This window comes from Serinus canaria, chromosome 15, assembly GCF_022539315.1.
Source record: "Serinus canaria isolate serCan28SL12 chromosome 15, serCan2020, whole genome shotgun sequence".
Classification (NCBI taxonomy): Eukaryota; Metazoa; Chordata; class Aves; order Passeriformes; family Fringillidae; genus Serinus; species Serinus canaria.
The window spans coordinates 5,217,668-5,241,465 of record NC_066329.1 but is presented as its reverse complement, the minus strand read 5'-3'; the positions used below and the strand labels follow the sequence as shown (position 1 = coordinate 5,241,465).

General features: G+C 43.5%; 1 protein-coding gene across 1 annotated transcript in view; it reads left to right on the top strand.

Annotated features, from left to right (window-relative positions):
• The window catches only part of MED13L (mediator complex subunit 13L), a 167,922-nt gene that overhangs the window by 118,494 nt on the left and 25,630 nt on the right, over nt 1-23,798 (top strand). Inside the window, exons 5-16 of the mRNA XM_030231198.2 lie at nt 3,692-3,837; nt 4,964-5,158; nt 5,547-5,738; nt 9,668-9,830; nt 10,659-10,763; nt 13,040-13,768; nt 14,441-14,663; nt 15,106-15,211; nt 15,646-15,770; nt 16,935-17,034; nt 20,317-20,537; nt 23,577-23,782. Of these exons, the coding sequence (XP_030087058.2) occupies nt 3,692-3,837; nt 4,964-5,158; nt 5,547-5,738; nt 9,668-9,830; nt 10,659-10,763; nt 13,040-13,768; nt 14,441-14,663; nt 15,106-15,211; nt 15,646-15,770; nt 16,935-17,034; nt 20,317-20,537; nt 23,577-23,782 (2,511 nt within the window). The remainder of the gene's footprint in view (nt 1-3,691; nt 3,838-4,963; nt 5,159-5,546; nt 5,739-9,667; nt 9,831-10,658; nt 10,764-13,039; nt 13,769-14,440; nt 14,664-15,105; nt 15,212-15,645; nt 15,771-16,934; nt 17,035-20,316; nt 20,538-23,576; nt 23,783-23,798) is intronic.

Sequence of the window (23,798 nt, the reverse complement as noted above, 5' to 3'; positions counted from 1 at the left end):
TAATTAAGGTCCCGGAGGAAACACCTGAAAGACAGATAATGTCAGCTGCAGGTGATTAGGTGCCAAAGTGAAGGCTGGATTTTTCTGTATTACATAGAAAAAGTACCTCTAATACTTAAAAGGACACAGATCTTTTGTTACAGAAGGTTATTTGACATTGGTATTCCTTTGTATTTCTGTTAATAGATGCCATTTATTTAAGCAGTAGTTTTAATTTTAGCACACAAGTCTCAGTGAAGGTAGTGGGAATATTGTTGAAGGCGTGTGCCAAAGTGTTCTGCTGGCTGCAGACCAGCGCTCAACATTTTTCCCACCTCACCTTTCATGCAGCCAGAGTTGAAAATAACATATATTCTGTATATGTTCTATACATTGCACTGAGGGAGATGACATCCTAACCAAGGCAGCTGTAAGGCCCTGGGAAAGCAAAGAAAGGTTTCTGAAAAAGTACCTGTAAAAAAGAGTTCCTGCCTAGTGTGACCAGAGTACTGGCACACATTTGCATTCTGTTGTGGTTTGGCACTGGCTGAAATGCCAGGTACCCACAAAAACTGTTCACTGACTGTCCTCTGCTACAGCTGGGCAGAGGAGAGGGGAAAAACGGGTTCATGAGTTGAGATAAAGACTGGGAGAAAACACTTGAAGGGGAAAACAGGCTCAAATTTAAAGGTATAAAGTAGTTTTATTATTAACAGAGCCAGAGGAGTCAGACTATGCCTGTGACTGCCCTTTGTTCCTGGTGTAATTTCTTAGTGCGTGCAAAGTGAATGCATAGCACAGCTGTGCAAGATTAGCAACATTTGTATTATTGTACTTGTCCTGAGCTGGCAGCTCGAGGTGTTCCAACAGACTCTGAGGAGCAGGGAGATCATTTGGAAGCCATTTCATGTGCCTTCCTGGTGGTTGCTGATAGTTTTATCATCTGATCAGAAAAGAGTACAGAAATGAGACTGATTAAAAACCTGCAGAGATAGTGTAGTGGCTTCTCAAAAGCCTGTCAACTTCACTTTTTGAACTGGGTTGAAATAAATGTAAATAAAATAAAGAATCAGTCTGAACATGGAGTCAGGGAGGGCAGCAGGACACAGGGTCTGGCTGGAGCTGCACCTGCTGGGCAGGGGGGCCCTGTGCCAGCAGCTCCACCAGCTCTGGTCTGAAGGAAAGCACTGCTGGGCTGAGAGAGCTTTGTTGTACTCTTCCTAGTGCTGGGCATGGTTTAATTTGGGCCCAGTGCTAGAAATGATCCATCTTTCACTGATGAAGTCCTTATTGCTGGGCGTGAGCAGTTACATTCATTGCTGTTATTCCTTAATCTGGCATTCAGGGAAGAGAAATGGGCTGATACTGTATTTGTACCCCTCTTCCCCCCATAATTAGTTGTCTGTACTCTTAGTCTGAAGCTGTCTAATTCTGTGATCTCAGTTACTAATTCTGCTGTTGGATGATTGTCAGTTGAAAGTGGCGTGCATGGTCTGCCCTCCAAAACCAAACGAATCTTTTGGCTTTCAAGCTCTGATTTGGTGTATTCCTTATCCTCACAGTGTTTATAGGTAGCTTTGAGTGTTGCATAAGATTTCACGTGATTTGTTCATGCCAGAGCACTTTGCAAGACACTTGAGAGGGTCCCTGGATGGTCCCAGTTTTTTCCCTTCAGCTCAATAGCGGCCAAGCAAGACCCACAGTTAAATTCTGTAGGAAGCTTGCAGAATCCAGAGTGTTTCTGTGTGTATCCTAAAGACAGAAGCTAAAAGCCCAGTTTTGCTCTCTGCTTTGGAAATGCTGACCTGCTGCACATGAACTCTCTGCAGACATTATATGTAAGACTTGATCTTACACCAGATTTCTCATGGAGTTTTTATTTATTAAAACCTTCTTTATATTAAGGGTGTTCATGCTGTGTAAGGAAACTAATGGGCTCTTTTTAAATGATTGGACTTTGCTGTAATTTTGTATTTCTTGTATGTGCAGAAATCCACTGTTCAGGGGGTTTTATTACATTAATTGATTTACTTCTCTTCTTGGGCAGGATAGAAATTCCTGGAGTCTGACCCATTTTGTCCCATGTCCTGTTCCCTCCCTTCCCCCCATGTAACTTAATGATCCATTTACGACTTCATCACTGAGGACAGTGAAATTTCTTTCCTTTGTGAAAATTGAAACATAATGAAACCTTTTATTGAGTGGAATTATTGTTACAAAGTACTTCAGAATCGTGGATGGCAGCACCAGGGAAGTGTGCCTGTTGCCTGTCATTTCAGTAACCTTTTCACAGCTGAACTTTTTCTTCTGGACTCTTCTTATGGTAGGATTTGAGGCTCACAGAAGACTAACTTGGGCTACAGGATGAGAAGTTACTCTGCCCAATGTGTGAAATCATTCTGAGATTTAGTGAGATTACAGCAGCTCCCAATTCTAGACCATCAGTGCCTTTGTTTAAAACCAACTGGCAGCAGTAGCAGAGATGTTGGTTGACTTAAACTCTGAAGTGAAATGGTTGTAATTGCCTCTGGTTTTTCTTCTTGGTGCAGGTAGTGAGAGCTGTGTGCAAAACACAGGTCCCGTTAGGGCTGGCCCTGTGCCAAAGCCATCACCCATAAAACTGTGCACAGCTCTTGAATTGGACAGAAAAATCTCTGCACACCTACTGCAGCTCTGTACATTTTTAGTTGATTAAAATGAGGATTAAAAACATGAAGTGTGCTTTGTTTTCTTTTTTCTTGTGGCTTTGTAGTAAGGAATATTTAAGCAAATATTTTGCTGTGTTGCGAGTCACTCTATGGGTAGAATGAAGTGAAAACATTTTCAATGCAGTTCATTTCAAATTAAATTTGGTCAGCAGTGGCAAATCCATGGTTCACCTTAGGTTATCGACAACTTTCTGTAGTATTCACATGCTTTTATATTTTTTTAATCAAGATTCTCATTAGGTGTTAAGCAAACATCTTTCCTATTCCTTTGTTTCTTTTCAGCTGGACCTCATTGTGGGGTTGTGATAGATGAGTAATGTGATGATTGCCTCTCCCAATTAACAGACAAATATCATGTATATAGGTTAAGAAACCTCAAATATAATGTATATAGGTTAAGGGTTTTTTTACTCCCTGAATTGTTATCAAGGGACAGCCAGGGTTGGGATATTTGAGAGGGTTGGCTTGTCACTATGGTGACAGCTGACCTCCAATCAAGATTTGAGAAAGTAAACTCCACCAGTGGACAGTGAAGAAGGAGTTGATGGACAGAATTTTGGGAAGGGTTAAAGGGTTAAAAGACAAAACCTCCGTTGTGTGGGGGAGCACGTGGTAGGGAAGATCCTTTGCTCCTGACGCTGTAACATTTTCTCTATTCAGTCTTCTGTGGTATTTTTGATAAGGTTTAATAAACCTATCTCAATTTATGAAAAGTGAGTGGCTATTTCCAACAGGGTGAACTTTGAAGAATTTCTAAAGACCCATAATTTTAGCGCTTGAATTCTGGTTAAAATCCCATTTATTTGTAATGAAACAAGTAGGAAAACACATCGATGAGACAGCAGCCAGCACTGTCAGTTATTTGTCTGGTGACAGATCCCTCTGTTTATGATTCCCGGCCAGGCAGTGAGCCTCAGGACAGGACGGGAGGGTGTGTGCTTGGCCTCGGAGCTTTGAATTTCCCTCCCCCCGATAAATTTCCTTTTGTCTCCTCTGTCCTGCAGTGAGCACTTGTCGTGTGCCTTCACATTCTTCCTGCACGGGGAGAGCAACGTGTGCACGAGCGTGGAGATCGCCCAGCACCAGCCCATCTACCTGATCACCGAGGAGCACATCCAGATGGCCCAGTCCTCCCCCTCGCCCTTCCAAGGTACCCAGCCTTGGGGGGATGGCTCTCCAGAACTTGCTGTCTGTTCACATTGTTGGTAACCTTCCATGCCAAACCAATCAATCATTTCTGTTTAAAAAGACTTAGGATTGAAGAGAGTCAGTGCACACATGTGGTTTTCTGGCATGGTCTCTCTGTGAATCCTATGTGGATGCAAATACTGAGCTTATATGATTCAGGACTACTTTTCATTCATACATTGGCAACTATTTACTGTTTTATTTTGAAGACAAGCGGTGAGGGGGTGTGAAAATGTAGCAGAAACAATGAAAAACTTTAAGTATCTGTGACTATTTATTTGCCAGTGTAAGAAATTCAAATTTTACAGAATTAAGTTGATGGCTTAGTAAATTCATAATACAGTTTTCATGTGATGCTCTAAAAACAAAAAGGAAAAACATTAAGAATTTTGAGTCATTGCATTATGCTGTCTTTAATACAGTCTGAAATTATAATTTCAAAGCAATTAAAGCAAGAAATCTTAGTAAAGTTCAACACAGAGTAAAAAAAAAAAAACACCCAGAGACACATGAAATGATCATTTATAGAGATGTTAATTTATAGAAGCTTTATTGAAAACATTTTGTGTCTACATGTAAAGCTTTGACAGAGGCTCAGGCACTTCAGTCATACATTTTATTTCAGTGAGCTGAATTCATAACTCAAATCAAATACAACTAAAAGCAAAATTGAGTCAGAATGGAAATACCTGTTGTTAAGCAAGTCATTTTCCTTATTTGTTGTGACTCTTCTTTATGTATTATCTACCCTTTTTAATGCTGAGAAGTCTCAAATGTCCTCTATTCTTTCCCTGAGTGCTCATCCCTGAATGCTGTTTCACTCTGCTGGGGTTGCTGGAATTTCATTCACAGTGGAAACGATGAACCCAAACTGCCACGGGGTCCTGTGTTAGCTCAGGAGGGCTCAGTGCTCTGTGGGTTTGGAGTCACACCTCACTGGGTTTTGCAGTGGCTTTCCCTGGACCCTTCAGTCCTCAGGCAGTGGAGGAGTGACTCAGGCAGAGCTGGAGCAGCCCTGCTGTGGGACTGTTGCTTGTTCTCCTGCAGTGCTGCTGAGTCCTTCAGGGCTGCTCTTTGTTGTGTTGCAGTGCTGCTGAGTCCTTATGGCCTGAACGGGACCCTGACGGGCCAGTCCTACAAGATGTCAGACCCTGCCACTCGGAAGCTGATGGAGGAGTGGCAGTACTTCTACCCCATGGTGCTGAAGAAAAAGGAGGGCATGAAAGAGGAGGAAGAGCTGGGATATGACAACGATTTCCCTGTGGCTGTTGAAGTCATTGTTGGTAAGTTTCAATATTCTGCCTGAAGGATTATTTTCCTTCCCATGATTTGAAAAAAAAAAAAAGTCACCTAATTAATCAGAAAGAGCCATTATAATTTTCCTATATTCTCTTGTAGCTCTCTTGACACCAGAACATCTGAGTAGCTCTGTCGCCTCAAGCTTTTGTACTCCCTGTATCCCTCATGCCATTATTCACTGGATTGAGCTACTTGTTTCAGCTCTGTGCTGGTTACAGAAGGCTGGATGTATATTAGCATGGAAATTCCTTAGCTCTTTGTGTTTCAGATAATAAGTTTTGTCAAATTGACATTGAAAACAAGTGGAAGTAGCTGTGATTGCTGGATATTATCAGGTGTGTCTAATACTTGTGGTTTTCCATCTCTCTGCAGGGGGTGTGAGGATGGTGTATCCTTCAGCCTTTGTTCTCATCTCCCAGAGTGACATCCCAGTGTCACAGAGCTCTGCCAGTGCTGCAGGCCATATAAATGTGGGACAGCAGGGGCTTGGAAGCGTGAAGGATCCTGTCAGTACCTGTGGGATGCCCCTGACTCCCCCCACCTCTCCAGAGCAGGCTGTTATGGGTAAGCAGGGGGCTGGGGAGACGGGCTCAGACTCTGGGTTATGCTTAGCTCCTGAGAAGTGTGTGTGTGAGCAGGAGCAGGGTAAAGGCAGGCAGTGGAGCAGGGTTGGGGGAGGACTTTGTAGATCTCTGGTAGGTTTGTGGTGAAGGAAAGCCAGTGTTATGAACACCCTTTACACAGAACAGGCTAAACTCAGTTCAGCTCCCTTTCCTGTAGGTACATCTGTGTGCAGTGCTGCAAAGCAACACAAACCTCTCACCACTGGGCAGCCTTCTGCTTGAACTTGGAGATTTTTTGAACTTGGGCAGCACTTACTAAATTTCACAGAGCAATGGAAGTGTCAAAGACACAAAGGCCCTACAAGTTTCTGTGAGACTGTGCAGCCAGATGGAGCCAAAGAATCCTTGTTATGCCCTCACTGAGGAGCTCCCAAGCTTAGCCTTTATGGGGTAGTTCTGTCACATCAACAGGGTCAGTCCTGGAATAACAGTCATTGGGGTTGGAACAGGCTCTAAGATCATCAAGTCCAACCTTTGAACCTTGATGCAAAGGCAAAGAAAACATGTCTGGATTCACTTGTCCATGATTGGAGCCTATAGATGAAGACAATCAAAGTATTTAGTATTTACTGCTAATAAGTCAGAATATGAGATGTAAATTCACTTACAATGGTGTTTTTCAAAGGAACTGAGAGTTAAAATAAGCAAGAAGCCAATTAATGACTAACTGAAGCAAGACAATCACCATTTAAATAACAATCCCTGTTCAAGTATTGATGCATATTTTAATGTGCTATTGTATTTTTAAGATTTTCAAAGCCCTGTTACACTTGTACAGTATTACAAGGGGGATTCTATTTTTGAATATTCATAAACTGTATTTTATATAAAAGTGTTCCTGTTGTCCAATCTGGCAGTCACAGCTTCTGTTTGATCTCTGCTATAATTTGAGGGCAGTATGAATTTGTATCAGAGGGGTGCCTCTCCAGCAAACAATGAAAAAATCCTTTTTTTATCAAAAAACATTTTAAAAAACCTTGAAAAACTGGAGAAATGGACTGGAAAAGCATGTCATGCAGTCCAGAATCACTAATGGGACCCATAAACTGGATTAGTGTGAGGCACAGGAATAATACTTCAGTTCTCCCCAATACTATTTAAAATATGGGTATAGTGCCATGTCCAGTTTGGAGCACCTAAAGATGTCAACAAACTGACTGGAGTCCAAGAAAGTACAGTGAAAGTGATCCTGGATTTTGCAAGCAGGACCTCCAGGAAAAGATGAACAGAATTGAGGTGATTTAGTCTAGAGAAGTGGAATTTCAAGGAGGAAAAGAATGGGCTTTTCTCTGCAACCTGTATGTAATGAATCTAAACTGGAGCAAAGCAAAACTAGGTTAAACAGGAGGAATAACTTGCTCTGAGGAAGGATAGTGAAATGTTGGAATAAATTGGCTGTTGGGAAGCTACAGAAGTTCCATTAGCAGATGGATGATGGGTTTTGGGAGGTTTGGGGGCATTTGGGTAAGGTTGTTTTTAAGAAAAAGATTAGTTAAATTTGTTGATCCAGATTTAAAGCAAGGACTGGACTAGATGATCTCTTCAGTTCTCTTTTAATCACATTTTCCATGGTTATGTCTGAAGTATGAAACAAAACAAGTTGTTGCTGGAACTGGAGAATGACACTTTTTACCAGTGGGACCAGTCTGGACTGCAGGGTTTGTGAGGTGGCCTCTGGTGAGGGCTGCTGTGTCCTCCCCTTACTGTACCATTACCTGCCAGAGGTATCTCTGTGTGTTCCAGGACTGTGCCAGGGATGTTCATGGACAAAAATTGGTGTCACTGTGTGAGAACAAAGTGGTTTTGCCTGCTGTGCAGTTCTGTCTCCTGTTATGCTGTATATTTCTGTACTGTATAGTATAAAAATATTACATAATTATAGAAAGCAATAATTAATGCATTCCAATGTAACTTGAAAGCCTTGGTAGTTCCTTGGTTATCCTCTCATGCCTCCTGTACTTCCCTTCCCATCAGACTTATCCTTGTTTTCCTCCTGCTATTGACATGCGATGCCTCTGTGTCCATGTGATGTTTGTCCATACACACATTCCTTCTCCCCTTCTCCAAAGGAAGGCACATTTGCCAGTTCTGAAGTTCTGACCTGTTTGTTTTTGTTCATCTGTCAAGTTCCCACTTGTTGGAGAACATTTGAAAGCCAGTAAAGTACATGGTTAGAGGCACAAGCCTTAGTATGGCCAGGGATTTCCATGTTTGACTCTATAAAAAGATAATCAGGGAAGATCTAACTGGAGAAAGAAATACATAACCTGAAGAATCAAAGAAGATGCAGGGTTAGGCAGCTTGTGCACCATTTCAGAAGCTGTGTTTTGCAAATCACCTGGTGGCAAGCAGCAGGATTCCCTGTTAGCTGCAGTGGTGGTGCAGCTCTGAGTCCCTTCAGCACTTCACACTTGAGGCTGCTTGGATTGCGTCAGCAGGAGGACGAAGTGTTCTGTACCCTGGTGTGACCTTGTGAAAATGCAGCAGATCCCTCCTGGCTGTTCCAGCCCAGAGCAGCGACTCCTGCCCGGGCCAGTGGACCCAAAGCTCCCTCTGCTGCTGCAGCTCGGCCTTGGCAAGATGGATGTGCTGGAGTTCAGCTCAGCTAAACAGAAACACATTGCAGGGCAGGAAAAGAAGCATCTGCTTGTACAATAGCTGGTAAAAGCTACTGCATCACAGGAAGGAATGGAGTGGAGAGAGTTTTCAGGCTTTCAAACATGTTGAAGTAATATCTTCATTTGTTATCTCTTTGATAACCATATAGAAAATACATACTGAGAATATCGTATGCTGTGTTACTAGTGTATCTACTGGTGATAAGCTGTTGGAAATTTCTTTAGTAGTGTAGATCTCAACTGGAAAATCTCACCAAAGCTAGTTTTGATTTTAGTATTTCAGTTCAAGCTTATTGTAAAGAAATGGTACAGAATCCCAGAGTGGTTTGGGTTGGAAAGGACCTCAGCCTCAGTCCATCCCCTGCCATGGGCAGGGGCATCTTCCACTGTCCCAGGTTGTTCCAAGCCCTGTCCAGCCTGGCCTTGGACACTGCCAGGGGATGCAGGAGCAGCCACAGCTTCTCTGTGCCAGGGCCTCCCCACCCTCCCAGGGAACAATTCCTTCCCAATCCATCCCTGCCCTCTGGCAGTGGAAGCCACTCCGGTGTCCTGTCCCTTGTCTCAAGTCCCTCTCCAGCTTTCCTGGAGCCCCTTTAGGCACTGGAAGGGGCTCTGACCTATCCCTGGAGCCTTCTCTTCCCCATACTGAGCACCCCCAGCTCCCAGCCTGTGTCTGTAGGAAAGCATCAGTGATCCATTCAGTTCCTCAGTGAGGTTTAATATTGAGTATAAAGAACTGATCCTTGCTTTGAAATAGTCTACATAAATTGTTAGTTTGCTTAATAGATGCTTTTAGGACCATCCATATTACAATAAATTTAATCTTTAAAGCAACTCACCAAAGACTATATAAATTTAAGTTTAACATACAGGATTATAATGAAAAAGCTCTATCTTCACTATTTCTTAGTGGCTCAGTCCAGAGCTGTAGGGGCTATCTAAAGTACCTCCATCTATTAGGGAATGTAATTTTTATGGATACACAGAGATATAGAATATACAGAGTGTTTCACATCACGTGAGGTGCAGAACTTGCACAACTCTATTGCCCATGCCTGTGGTACAACCCAGTGCCATCTTTGTTACCTCAAAGGGAGTGTTGCTCTCAAAGTGTTTGTAAGGATGCTCTGAGCATTCCCCAGTGAATGTGAACATTGGTGTAGTCAGCAGCCTGCTAAGAGTCTTCCAGGAAAAAATAGCAAGTGACAATATGAAGAACAGTTCTGACATTAATGCTTTATTTCTCTTGCAGGAGAAAGTGGCTGCTCTCAGAGCAGCATCAGCCATCCAGCTGTGCAGGAGGGGACAGTCAGTGTCCACAGTCCAAAGAAATCAAGCAAGATTACTCCCAAGTTTCACAACCGTATTGTTCACCGTGTGTGGAAGGAATGCATCCTCAACAGGGCACAGTCCAAGTATGACAGCAGTCCTCCTGCTTTGCTTATTTATAACATATAATATACAGCTAAAATTGTCATAATTTGCCTTAATGTTATTCTTTACAGGGTTCCTTTGCCACCAATCAGAGCTAATGATGCCAAACACAATTATCAAAGAAAATGTTGTATTATCAAAGAAAATGTGTCCCTCTGTTCAGCTGAGAACTCCTGACACTTCCCACTGAATTTGCAGTTGTGCACCCTAATTGTGACAGTCCTTGAGGCCACACATCCATAGGTTGTGCCTTTAGCCAAGTGCTCTCAGATTTAGAGATGGCAGCTTCCATCTCCTGTTGTAGTTACTACACTGAAAGCTGGGTGACTGCAGAACACATTGTATATATTTGATATTTAGGGCTCTAAGGGGAGTATTTGTAAAGCCTTACATGACTTGGACTAAAATTTCAAATAAGAGTGTATAAATTGATGTTAGTATCATAGACCTTTAGTACTGGAGATTTAAAGTGTATCATGGCATGGTGAGCCCTGAAATATTTATTTCTTCCTATATCCATGCAATTTCCTCATTTGGTATGTCAGACTAATTTCCAGAAACAGTTTAAATGGCTTTCCTCTTGTTTCTTGTACTTGGACTCTAGACAGTTATCTGACACAGAGCTGAGACCTTCCTCCTACATAAATCAAACTGTAACTTTAAGGAGTAGTGCAGGGATCTGCTGTCAATTTCAAAGGTCAGGTAGAAAGAAGTAATTTATCTGAGGGGAACATATATGAATTATGTACATTTTAAAAATTTTGTTCTTCAAAAGGTGGTGATTACTAAAATAATTTTCTCTTCCTCAGGAGGAATCAAATTACAGCTGCAAATTTGGAGGAGGAAGTTCCTAACAATAGTGTTTCATGGGATTTTGTGGATCCAGTCCAAAGAGTCAGTTGTTCTTGTTCCAGGTGAGCTTTGAAGAGAATAAACATTTGTCATATTGTGAGAGCCCTGCTCAATTCAGGCAGAGATACACTTACAGAAGGGTGTAATCTCAGCTTTAGCTGAGACAAGAGGAAATTATAATATTAAACCTGTGATCACATTTGGGGGATGAATCTGCATCTCAGCCCACTGTCACTTGCAGGAGTCAATCCAGGTGGAAAAAGGATGGTACTGGGGCCAGGATCACTCCAACAGTTCCCATTCATAAGGAACTCATCCTGCAGCTTTTCAGAGCTGTAACCTTTGGTTAAGGGGTTAAGGCTTATGGTGAAGGGGGCAGGATCTTCCTAAGTTTGTGATCATCCTGATATTTGGAGGAAGAGGGGAAACATCCCTGCAAATCACTTCATGTGCCTTTGGTCAATCTGCCATGGCACCAAACCCATGCAAGAGAATATTAAACCTTTGCAGCCTGGTCACCCTCTGTCACTGGATCAGAAAGAATTCACTCACACAAACACTTTAGGAGGTTATTAAAGTTATTTGTCATCATTGGGTGATTAGAATTTCAGAACTCCTCACTCAGGAAAGGCAAACCATCATCACCAATATGCTTAACCATTCTTAAAATTATCAGAGAGATGTTAGAAAAAGCCCCCATTTTGCTGTGAAATAGTCCTGTGAAACACTTTTACTGAAATTCTTAATTCCCAAGGTCATCATCTACTTGTAAGATAGGTGATAAAAGCACCTTGACCAAAAGAAGTTATTCCTTAAGGATGCAGTTCTTCTTTGTGTAGTCAGAGAAAGAGATGAAGGGACTGTGCATCCTACAAAGGTGGAATGTTCAACCTGCAGACTCCCTGCTCTATCCCAAGTGAGAGGATGTTTTCTGCAGCTCTTCCCCCCTAATTATACACATTGTTTGTATTTATATACTCAAGAATTTGGAAAAGATAAATGTTTTGTCAGAATCCCAAGTTTTTCCTGTGGAAAACTGAGGACCAGCTTTGCCTGGAAAGCATGGGGATCAACAGTGGGCAGTGGGAGCCTGGTTTTATGGATAGGTTCAGCTTGGAATTTCACACTGTTCATCCCTCCAGTGATAACTGCATCATGCTGGAATTGGTAAACACAGCATCTGGGAAATGGAAACATTAGCCTTAAAATGAAGGCAGTACCTGATTTCAAACAGCAATAAGTACTTTGTGTGTAGCTGCAGAACCTGAGCAGCTACTGGCATATAGAAATTGTTTTAGTCATTTCTGTGCCCATTCCATGTACTTTATAAATGTCAGGATATGATCTTAGATCTGGACTCTCAAAGGGCTGTCTGGTACTCAGCATCAAATTCAGTCTCCTGCAGACCCAGCTTGGTGTGTGAGGAGAGAATGTCTGAAATAATTCTCTGCAGTCAGTTAAAATACAGTGAATGATGGAGAATTAAGGCAATGAAATGTTACAAGAACATGCTTAAGGCAAATCTCCAGTTAGCAGGGCATTAGCTGCACATTAGGGTGATTGCAGGCACAGACCATCTGCTGCTGCAGGGAATCTGCAGCGTGTCCTGGGAGCAGCAAAGCCCTGCAGAAAGCTGGGATAACCCCACACAGCCTGGATGCTTCCAGGGAGCAGGGACAGCAAGCACAAGATGTGTCTGCACCTGTAGACAGGGTTGGGTGTCTCCAATGTAGTCCACTTCACTTGTGATCGTGTAGGTTATCTTTTTAAGTAAAAAGCACATTACATGTTTTGAAATGGGTTTTTGTTGTCCTGTTGTTGTTGATAAAAAAGGAATGGAGTGATTCAATTTGAAGTTGTGTTTATTTTTAAACAGGTTTCAATGTTAAGCACAAACACATCTTTCAATTTCTGTTTAGCTTAATAAAATCAAATAAACAGCTAAACAAAAAGCCCTGAACAACAAAAAAACCCCAGTAAAAGTATGGGCAGAGTTATATCCCTGTTGTCACATCCTTGGGAATGGTCATCAGTGTGATGAAAATACTTTTTAGCAAGACCTGAAACACTGTAATTCAATCATGTGCTTCTCAGTCTCAAAGATACTGGATACAAAGTTTAAAAAGCCATATGAAGCCAGAAATAAGTTTGTATGTTACTGCATTATTTTGTTTTGAATTTTTAAAAATATTTATTCAAACTTCCTGCATCAGGCAGAAATTAAAAGGCTGTTAAAAGATCAGGAGCAGACAGGAGGTTTCTCAGTGCTGCTGTTCGGGTTTGCCTTTCCCCTGAGGTGGGTAACTGAGCATGCAGTGAGTGGTTTCTCCTTCTCCAGGCACAAGGTGTTCAAGCAGCGCTGCGCCGGTGCCTCGGGCCGGCCCCCCACGCTGCCCCAGCCCGGCTTCGCCGTGGGCTCGGCGGCGGCCTCGGCACTGCCCCCTCCTGCCTCCTCAAAGCACAAAACCACCGAGCGGCAGGACAAGGGAGAGAAACTGCAGAAAAGGCCCCTGATGCCGTTCCACCATCGGCCCTCGGTGACTGAAGAGCTATGCATGGAGCAGGAGGCGGCCGGGCAGAAGCTGGGACTGGCCGGGATGGAGGCCGCCTTGGAAGTCCCCGGTTCCAGGAAATACGAGAAGCCGCTCTCGCTACCTGCTAGAAATGCAAGCAAGCAAATTAATATGAATCCTATGGATTCACCCCATTCCCCCACTTCCCCTCTGCCTCCCACCCTGAGCCCCCAGCCCAGAGGTCAGGAGGCAGAGAACCTGGACCCCCCTTCCGTTCCTGTGAACCCAGCACTCTATGGCAGCGGGCTGGAGCTGCAGCCACTGCCCAGCTTAGATGACAGGACAGTCCTGGTGGGACAGAGGTTACCTCTGATGGCAGAGGTCAGTGAGACAGCCTTGTACTGTGGCATAACTCAGAGCAATGAGGCCGTGGACGTGTGGAGGACCTATAGTGTCCCTTCAAGTGACGACCCCGAGTTCCGGCCACCAGAGCTGCCGTGTGAGAGGTATGATGGCAGGATGGAGATCAACCCCGACAGCACTGCACTGAAAAGGTGAGAGATCACTCTGAGCAGGGGAACTGAGCAGTTCTAATCATCACCAAACTCTAATTTCTGCTTTTCAACTGAGAAAGGCTAAGGCTTCACCATCACAGATGCTGCAGAGAGCACCAAATAGTTAAATAGAAACACTCTAGTGCAGGATGCTTGCCTTTTCCATATCTGGCTTTCTGCTGGACACTACAAGAACTGATCAATCTCTTTGTGACCTATATTTGTATTTTATGCTAGCCTAAAAATTACTGTAGCATTCTGATAATGCATTTTTAAAAATGCACCAGAGAGAATAGTTAATAAAAATGTATAGCAAAAATTACCTGAGGAAGAGTTATTGAGTTAAAAGACTATTGGGTTTGGTAATTACAATGGAGTTTGCTAGGCTGAAAAGGGTTTCAGCCTGAAAAACACAGCCTGGGAATGCTGGACTTCAAAGTATTTTCATTTATACAGTGACAAAATTGATTCTTCTTTCATTGTCCCAAAGTAGGTCTTAACACAGTAAGGTATTTAATGTTTAAATGTATCCAATATATCCTTTATTTGAAGAAAAATACATTTCTACTTGATCAAGGGGGATGGAGTGAGTGACGGGCTGTGTTTGTGTGACAGCTGCAGATCATGCTGGTTTTGTTTCATGTTGGTCTTGCTTGTTTACTTTCACTTCAGGCTCTTAGCACAACCTAATAAACGGTTTAAAATTTTGGAAGAGCAGAAGCCAGTGCATACCCTGAACTATCTTGACCCCTTGCCTCTATTACAACCCCCTGGAGAAGGCTGGGGGGACACCAGTGATCCTTACACCTTCGAAGATGGAGACATCAAGTACAGTTTCACTGTCAATAAAAAATGCAAACTCGGGGCTGAGAAAGATCCTTTGAAAAAGAACAAGGTAAGGTGTAAATGCAGTCTTTGGCATTAATGTTCTTGTGGGATTTATCCTGTAGCACAGTGTTTGCTCTACAGCTCTCTGGGAGACACAAGTGTGTTCCACAAAACAAAATTAGACATGTATATATTTATATTTATATTTAATTTTTTAAAAAAATATTATTTTATATGATCACCTGCATGATGTATCTTATGTATCTTATCCTTTATGGAGCTCTTTTGGTGTTTGGCTGTGCAAGTGAACATTTTAAAAGATGTTTTTTCCTGGAGAATTTGAGGTGGTTAATTACCTGGACTGGCTGTCAGAGTTCAATGATGTCCATGGAATCCTTCGTAAATCCTATATTTAACTCAGACCTCTGAGTCTGGCTGGACATAGGAAAACCTTTCTTCTTACATAGCTTAAATTCATAGCTATGAAATCTCTTTGATTTTTTGTATAGTCAGAAGATGGGATTGGTTCCAAGGAAATCCCCCCAACGGGCCATTCCACACCAGTTCCTGATGGAAAAGATGCCATGTCCATTTTCAGTTCTGCTCCTAAGACTGGTGAGTTACAGCTCTTTAATTCAGTCTGCAAAGCAAAAATACCTATATGCCATAACATCTGAAGGGAAAAATCACATCTGAACTTTTGTCTGTAACATCAGAGCTACAGACAGCTCCCAAGTTGGAACAAAACTTGATTTTCCTTGTCCTTTTTATAAAAACAATTATATATTTTTTAGAATATTAAATGAGCAGCAGCAGCTCCTTCCTTGTTTCTCAGCTGACCCTCGGTGGTCACTGCTCAGCCTGCAGGGCTCCAGCAGAGCAGAGGGCTCCGTGCTGCAGGGCGGAGGTGCTGTTGTGCTGCTGCCTGTGCTGTGTTTCCCTGACTCTTCTCTGTTTCCCTGCCCGTGCTGGGTTTCCCTGCCCGTGCTGGGTTTCCCTGCCCGTGCTGGGTTTCCCTGACTGTTCCCATTCCTTCCCGGCGCTGGCAGACCCGCGGCAGGAGGGCGCTGCCGGCAGGGCCGGCTCCGGCAGCCTCACCCAGGTCACCGACCTGGCCCCGTCCCTGCACGACCTCGACAACATCTTCGACAACTCTGACGAGGATGAGCTTGGGGTGAGTCCTTGTGGGGATGAGTGTTCTGTAGGCCAAGAAACAGATTCCTTCTGGGAATGGTTATCCCTAATAGATGGGGGAGAGAGAGTTTCCAGGTAGGCTTGGATTTTAGCTGGGAAGGATTGCTGGCAAAGAGAGAGATCCTTCAGGAGATCCAGCCTGTATGAACAGGCTGTAGGGAGCTTCCATAGGGAGAGCCATGCAGTTGCTTTGTAAATCCATTATATCTAGTTCTGTCTCCTGGGCTTCCATCAGAATTTTTTGTTTGAGAATTATGGTGGAAAAGATGCAAGTTTTATTAATTGGCAATGGACTCTTTTACCTTGTCTGAGAACCTGCCCAAAGAAAAATAAATTCAACCTTACAGGATTCCAGTAATTCTCTAAGTCATGTTACCTCATATTCCTCCAAGCACTTCATTTCAGTGCAAAGAGAAATAGTTGCTGCATGTTAGGAAATACAGAGAGAAGTGCAGATTTATATCAGTTATGAGGGGAGTAAATTGCCTGGGAAGGCAAAGATTTGGATAGTCACTATCTTTAAGCATAATCTAATACAACCATAATGATACAGAAGGTGGTCTTAAAGTGACTATTAGTAGATAACAGTGTTTAAAAGTCTTATGTTTTGTTCTTGACAGGACTTTACAAGTGCACCACATTCCTTACTGTGGTTCCACACAAACTGCACTTCAGATGCCACAGTTAATATACAAATATACCAGAGGATTGTTCTGTCAAAATAAAAAATTACTTTCTTCTCTGAAGTTGCCCTGGACAGCCCTAATGTTTTTCCTGTCTTAACATTTGCCTGTGTTGGGCTCACTCTGTGTCATATTCCCATTGCTACCTTGGAGTAATCCATGGAAATAAATAGAGCAGTCACATGCATTTCAAACTCAGGGCTTGTGATAACATTTTGAATACAATTTGTATGTGTATAGAACTATCAAAATGTATAGTTACATGTATGCATCAATTTATGGGGGGATATATAGACAGGCAAATATTTCTTTTTGTTTTTAGTGTTGAAAGAGGGGAAGAAGTCCAGACTCCTTTTGGGCAGCGGGGGTGGGGGGGGGAGTAGAAGAGCAGCCGTTGTGTTTGCTGTGCAGTGCCAGCGAGAGGTGTCAGGCTGTGCTGACTGCAGTGTTTGCTGTTGCAGGCCGTGTCCCCAGCCCTGCGCTCCTCCAAGCTGCCGGCAGCGGGCTCCGAGGAGCGGCCGCTGGGCAAGGACGGCCGGACTGCGGTTCCCTACCCTCCCAGTGAGTACCGAGCTCCTCAGCTCCCACCCCCACCCTGGCTCACTGCACAGACCTGTGGGGGCTCTGGGCTCACTGAGAGTGCTCCTGTGCTGCAATTGCCAGCTTTTAATGAGGGCAGTGGTAATACAGACGTGGATTTTCAATGAGCCCTCTGATACGTGAGGTACTCTTCTGTTGACATTGTTGTCTTAGTCTGGAACTATGGGAGGGATTTGTTACAAATCTTCCTTTGGAAGCTTTCCCCTCTTCTCTGTTCACTGTTGGGCACTTCCACCACCACCAAATCCCTTTTTAAGTATAAATCCTTCTACTTAATGAAATCGAAAAATTTAAAACCATGGCCATGATGGTGCAACCTGTCTTGGAAGAAAATTGCATTGAACATTTGACAAATTAAAACTAAAATCACCTTCAGGGTTTAATCTGGATTTGGAAGTGCATGATTAAAATCAAAGTGCTGGGTTCTAATTGGAGGTATGGTGTGGACCTTTTGTAGGTGCTTGTGGTAGTGATGCTTGTGCAGGCTCTGCACATGGACAAGGGAGGTTATGGGAGTGTAGGAAACTTCTGAAATTGTGAATTAGATTGCTTTTTTCCTAAGGACTGTGCCAACAGCTGTTGGGAATAGTAACTTGTACGCTGAGGTTTGAGGGCTTTGCTGCATTTCTTGCACCCAACAGGAGGGGGAGCTGGGGGGGGGGTCGGGCTCTGCTCCCAGAGAACAGGGACAGGAGGGGAGGGAACGGCCTCAAGTGTGCCAGGGGAGGCTCAGGTTGGATATTGGGAAAATCCTTCTCTGAAAGGGTTCTAAAGCCCAGTCACAGCTGCCCAGGGCACTGCTGCAGTCCCCATCTCTGGAGGGATTTACCAGCCCTGTGGATGTGGCACTTGGGGACGTGGGTCAGGGGCCTTGGCAGTGCTGGCAGTGGTTGGAGTCGATGATCTCTGAGGGCTTTTCTGACCTGAACAGATCCCTGATTCTCTTGGTGTAAGTGGCATTTCTCTTGAGATGAAGGAGAAATGTGTCTGTGTTTGTGGGACAGGAGAAAGGTGAGAGTTTTTGGTATAATAGTAACAAATCAAATTACAAATTACTTTGTGGTGAGAAGGAAGAGTGTTTGATTTCTATGGCCACTATAAGCAGAAATCCAATCTCTCTGCAAATCATTCTTTAATACCTTCTCATTAACTTCAGCTGGTAATGAGAACAAATTGAGGTGAAGAAAAAAACCAGTCTGAAGGAGATGAGTCAGAGTTTTATGGACCCATAAAAGCTGTGCTGATTTACTCAAATGTAGAAGTCTGAAGTATACAGAGATTGGATTTTGACAGGTTTAGTTGATCCATAGCTTTTTAAAATATGCAAAGCTTTTTCAAGCATGACACACATGAAAATGAATGATGATAGTTGCCTGTTGCTGTAGGGTTGGGGGACTTTTTGTAATTAAACTTTTTTATGAATCTGCACTGCAGAATTTTGCTAAGTGGAGTGAGCTGGAGGTGAGAAAATGATATAGTGTGAAGTTAAACAGATAGACTCCACTTGTAGCTGTGGCCTTGCCACGAGCTGTGGAGGCACAGCAGTGTCTGTGGGGAGCTGAAACGCTTTGTACAGCATCATAAATTCCTACTGGCCACCCTTCATTTTCACCTTCCTCCCTGTCCCCTTCCCATGCCTAAAGCACCTCTCTCTGCTGAGAAACAGAGGGAGCCAATACAGCTGCCAGCCTGAACATTGTATTCCATACTAATGTTAATGGAAAAGAGTTTTTTCCATTCTGCTGAACTTTTTTTCAGCTTTAATTTATCCTGTATCAGGACAAGAGTGAAGGCTTTTAAATTCAGATACTGAAAGAGTGGGGGAAAAAGAATATGGACAGAGTGGGAATAATTCATAGTCCATTGTTTACTTTGCTGCTCCAGATTGTGAAGGACTAGGTTCAGCTGGGACAGCTATTACCAAAAGAACTGCATTTTGAGTGGACTGCCCCTATTTGAGTGGTATCCCTTTGTCTAAAAAGAGTTCAGTAGCCTGGCTGCGTCATCTCTGAGCACAAAAGCATCCCATGCAGGGCTGGCTCTGTTAAGGTAGAGTGGAGACACATCCTGAGGCTGCAGCATCCTGCACTAATGTACTGTTAGTGCAGGTATTCATAGTCCATAGATAATTCTAATCCCATCTCTTATTTCTTCCTTTTTCTGTTCTTTTTGGAAGACAGTACTTCTTACCTGTTTGGATTTCCACAACAGTGTTGACCAGTCAGAAACCCATCTGTATTAATTTATTAATTTCCCATACTCTTTAGGCTGCAGATGTTACTGAGTATAAGAGTGTCCTTCTGTACCATCAGCTTGGGTATGGAAATGGGATTGGGCATTAAATCTGTCCAAAAAAGTATCTAAGAGGAGACAGTTGTGGGAATTCACCCTCCTCTAATTAAAGTGGTTTTGTCCAGAGAGAATCTGTCCTAATTTAAGTCAGGAAAAGAGAGCATTTATGCTGAATGTGACACAAAATAAATATGGAAGCTGTAGTTGGGAGGAGAACATGCAAGCCTTTGCTATGATTTGTGTTTGATTGCATTACACTGTAGAGAGCATCTCTGTTGGGGTTGGTTCTGCTTAAAGAAGAAAAATAGACAGTGGATGATTCCATTACATTCATTTCCTGAGAAGTCATTTAGGGATCTTCCTGGCTTAATGTCTTGTGATGGAAGATGATAATTTTGTGGCTTCTCTGGCACTGGAACTTTGGGATGCCTGGAAGTCTGCTCCTGGGCAGAACTGCCCGTGTTTGTGGCAGGATTTGTGTTGCCATGGAAAAACAAGGCTACAGTGAGTGGAGAAATCCAGCTCAAGGCACATGAATTCCAAAGGCCTCCTGTTTTAGGGCTTGGTCAGCTCTGGCAAAGGGAGGAAACTCTGCTGTGGCTTGAAACAGTCACTGGGGTGAGCTTGGTGTTAATATCAATTCAGCTCTTCAGTTATGAAGGATTTATTAGTTGCTGATAAACTCTGCATTTGTTTGTCCATCTACCAGGTTGTTGTTTCTGCTGAACAATAACCTTGCAGAGTATCCCTAGGAATTTGGGGAATTTATCCCTAGGAGTTAACTTTTGGCCTACACTTACACTGCTGTCAGAACCCCAGTAAGTCTGGAGAAGCTTTGCTAGTTTTTAACTAATGAAATAAGAGCTAGCATTGAATTGGTCTCTTCTGTTTTATTTAATTTCCTTGAAATTTGTATTTGAATGATTAACTGTGTTATTTCATCCTCTTCAGCTGTGGCAGATCTCCAAAGGATGTTCCCAACACCACCCTCTTTAGAACAGCACCCTGCCTTCTCCCCAGTGATGAATTACAAAGATGGAATAAGTTCAGAGACTGTGACTGCCTTGGGAATGATGGAGAGTCCTATGGTCAACATGGTTCCAACACAGCTGGCTGAGTTTAAAATGGAGGTGGAGGATGGATTAGGTAGCCCTAAACCTGAAGAAATTAAGGTAACATCCCAGAAATGTGGGATTTTTACAAACTTCTCTGTGCACACTTTGAGTTTTATAAACAAGTCCTGTATAGTGTGTGTAGCAACTAACAAATGTGAGCTGGACCTGATAGCCCTGGAGCTGGAAAAATACTCTTCTCTAGTAGAAGAGCTTTTAAATTGTTTCCCTGATTTTAACTGTAGGCATTTTGTAATTTTATGTTTGTAATGGTTCTGGGTGTTCTCAGGAAACAAACAGTACTGTCTGTGAAATGAGCCCTGTGCCTAACAGTAAGAATGTCCATGTGTGGAAAAAACACCACACTTGTGCCTAAGTAGCTGTTAAATGATGTATTCCTTTAGATAATTTCTCTATGGCACCTTTGCTGTGCCCCCCTCCCTGCTGCCAGGCTGGCACACAGTGGGATAAAGTGGTGCATGTAGAAAGGCTGCCTTTGTCTCTCTGAAATGTTCCTTTTTTGGTTAGGGTTGAAACTCTCTGAGAAAGCCCAGGGGTTGAACTTGCTCTGTTTCTTCTTCAGCTGATGTTACTTCACAAGTTTTAAGGCCAGATGGGACCATTCTTATCTGACTTTCTGTATAACACAGGTCAGGTAATGTCACCTAGTTCCTCCTCTCTTGAGTCCTGTAGTGTCTCAGTAAAGAGCTGTTTGTAGCTGGGGACTCTGGGTTCTTGTGACATCCCAGTGTGGCCATTTCTCCATAGCATCCCATGGAGGGACCCAGCATCAGCACTGATATACATTGGTTGTGTCATTGTTCCATCACAGGGTAAGAGCAGGGCACAAATCATTCTGCCTGTGTGTCCTGCATTACTGAACTTCTGGGGCTGCCTTTATCACCTTTGTCAGAAGGTACTGTTGCCATATTTCCATGCATACAGCCTGAGGGGTTTTTTAATAAAAAATGCACTTTTTATGTGGAAATGCACAGCATGTTGTTCTGCAGCAAGCTGCTCTGTACACAGGGAATAAAAAGGGAAATGCCCACTTTAACTCTGGCTTCCTGGTAGTCCCCAGCCTTTGTATAGACTAATTCTTCTCCTTCAGACCCACTCTGTCCCTCCTGTGCCACAGCCTGTTCCTTCTATTTCAGCAGCCATCTCTCTCCCCAGCACCAGCTCCTTCCCTCTCCTTTGTGCCCGTGTTGGAATTGATTGAGGGCTGATTTTTAGGGGTCTGCATTGCTGAGCCAGGGACACACTTGCAGCTGCATGGACAAGAAGTGGCTGTGTGTTTTTGTGAGGATACTGACGGATGCCTTTGTTCAGTGTAAATGACGTGGTCAGCTGTCAGCCAGGACATTTTCCTGCCAGCAGGAATAGCATCCCTCAGGTAGACTGCAAGGGAGCCTGTGGCAAGTCCTACAGGGTGATTTCTTCCACAGGAGCTTTCAGTTTTGTCCCTGGGGGAGAAGGGAGTCTCTGTCCCTGGCAGGAAGCAGGACAATGTGTGGGACAGCATTCCAGGGCTGTGCTGCCATGTTTTGGTGCCAGTCCAGGGTGTCCAGTCAGACCCCAGAATTCCCAGCTCATTCTCCTGCCAAGGGCTGGGCTGGCAGGGAGCTTGTACCAGCACTTCTGTGGAGAAAGGGGCTTTGCAGATGTGGGAGGGAATTCCCAGTGTCCCTCCTGATAGCAGAAGCCAGTTGGACATTAGGACATGGGGTGAGTCTGCTTTGGTACTCCCAGATCTCTCCTTCCTTCCTTCCTTCCTCCCTGAACTCTCACTTAGAGGCACCTTTCAGAGTGTGCTCCAGGACAGTCTCCATTGCCCATCTTGAGCTGGTGCATCCACAAGTTGTTATACCACTACAGGAGTTTGAAATAAGTTTTTTTATGAGGTTTGTAAGACTTTGCCTTGCCACAGACCTTGCTGTTTTTTCTCTTCTGCTTGTGCAGTAAATTGTTCAAGAATAGGATAACTTGGGCCTGGGAAAAAACCAGTCTGTCTTGGAATTTGTTGAGCTGAAGGTTTTGGAGTGGGAGCAGATTTCAGGGCGTCACTGGTACCAAAGATATTTTAATCTCCCTCACAGCCATTACAGGAGTATTAAAATACTTCAGTTCTGCCTGAACATTTCCAACAGCACAATTGACTTGCTTCTGTGTGTGTCCCACCTGCTCATACACACCAGTGGGGGAAACAAGCACTAAACCCATTGCTGATCATCCTGAGAACATGGAAGTAGATTCCTTGTGCTGAGCATTCTGCAGCTGGAGATAGAAGTCCACACATTCCTCATCCCTCAATGCTTGACAAGGTGCAAGGGAAAAAAATGCAAAGCTCTAATGAGATGTTAAATACTGAGACTGCTGTTACTGTTTTCATGCTGATTTTTACTTTGCAGTAGTGCCTCAAGAGGACTAATTCTGTTCTCCTGAAAGAGCTGGAATAGCTCTAGAAACTCTGGCTGAAGTTCTTGTCATCACTCTCTGCAAGCAAATGTGACAGTCACTGCTAGCCCAGCTGGGCTGAACTTCATTGATAGTTAATCCTGTGTTTGCTGGATTGTTTAGATATTTGTATTTAATACTCCGTGTAATGATTGGCATGTGCATAGTGTGCACTGTTATTGCTAAAGTGGTGTGAACCCCCACAGTGGGGGTGATTTAGAGGCTGCCTCAAGGCACCTCAGGGTTCCTCACATTGTGACAGCCTCTCCCCACTGTCAGTACAGAAGTCTTGCAAAGACCAACCTTTTAAGTGCCTAAATGAGGTGCTAAAAGTTAGGTAGTGTAAAATTTTCATGGTGCACTACTCATGTTTCAGGCACAGCTTGTCTGAAATGAGCCTGATGCAATTGTGAAACCTCCTGCCATAAAGCTGTGCAGCATCTCAGGATAACAGGGAGCCTCAGCTGAGTTTCCTTGAAGGAATTACTCTTGAATGCCTTGTAGAAGAAATAAATATAGTTCATTTTGGGGAAAAAGGTAATTGTAGAGGGTTTAAACAGTGCAATAGATTTTAATTTAAAAAAAATGCCTAAAGAGAAGCCTGACCACATTGTTGTAACCAAGGTCACTTGGATGTTACAGGATTTTTCATATGTGCACAAAGTTCCATCATTTCAACCTTTCGTGGGCTCTTCCCTGTTTGCTCCACTGAAGATCCTGCCCAGCCAGTGCCTCCTACCTCTGAAGATTCCAGATGCCTGCATCTTCAGGCCTTCTTGGGCTGTTCCTCCAAAAATTGAACAACTTCCATTGCCACCTGCAGCCACTTTCATCAGAGATGGCTACAAGTAAGTACAGCCTTGG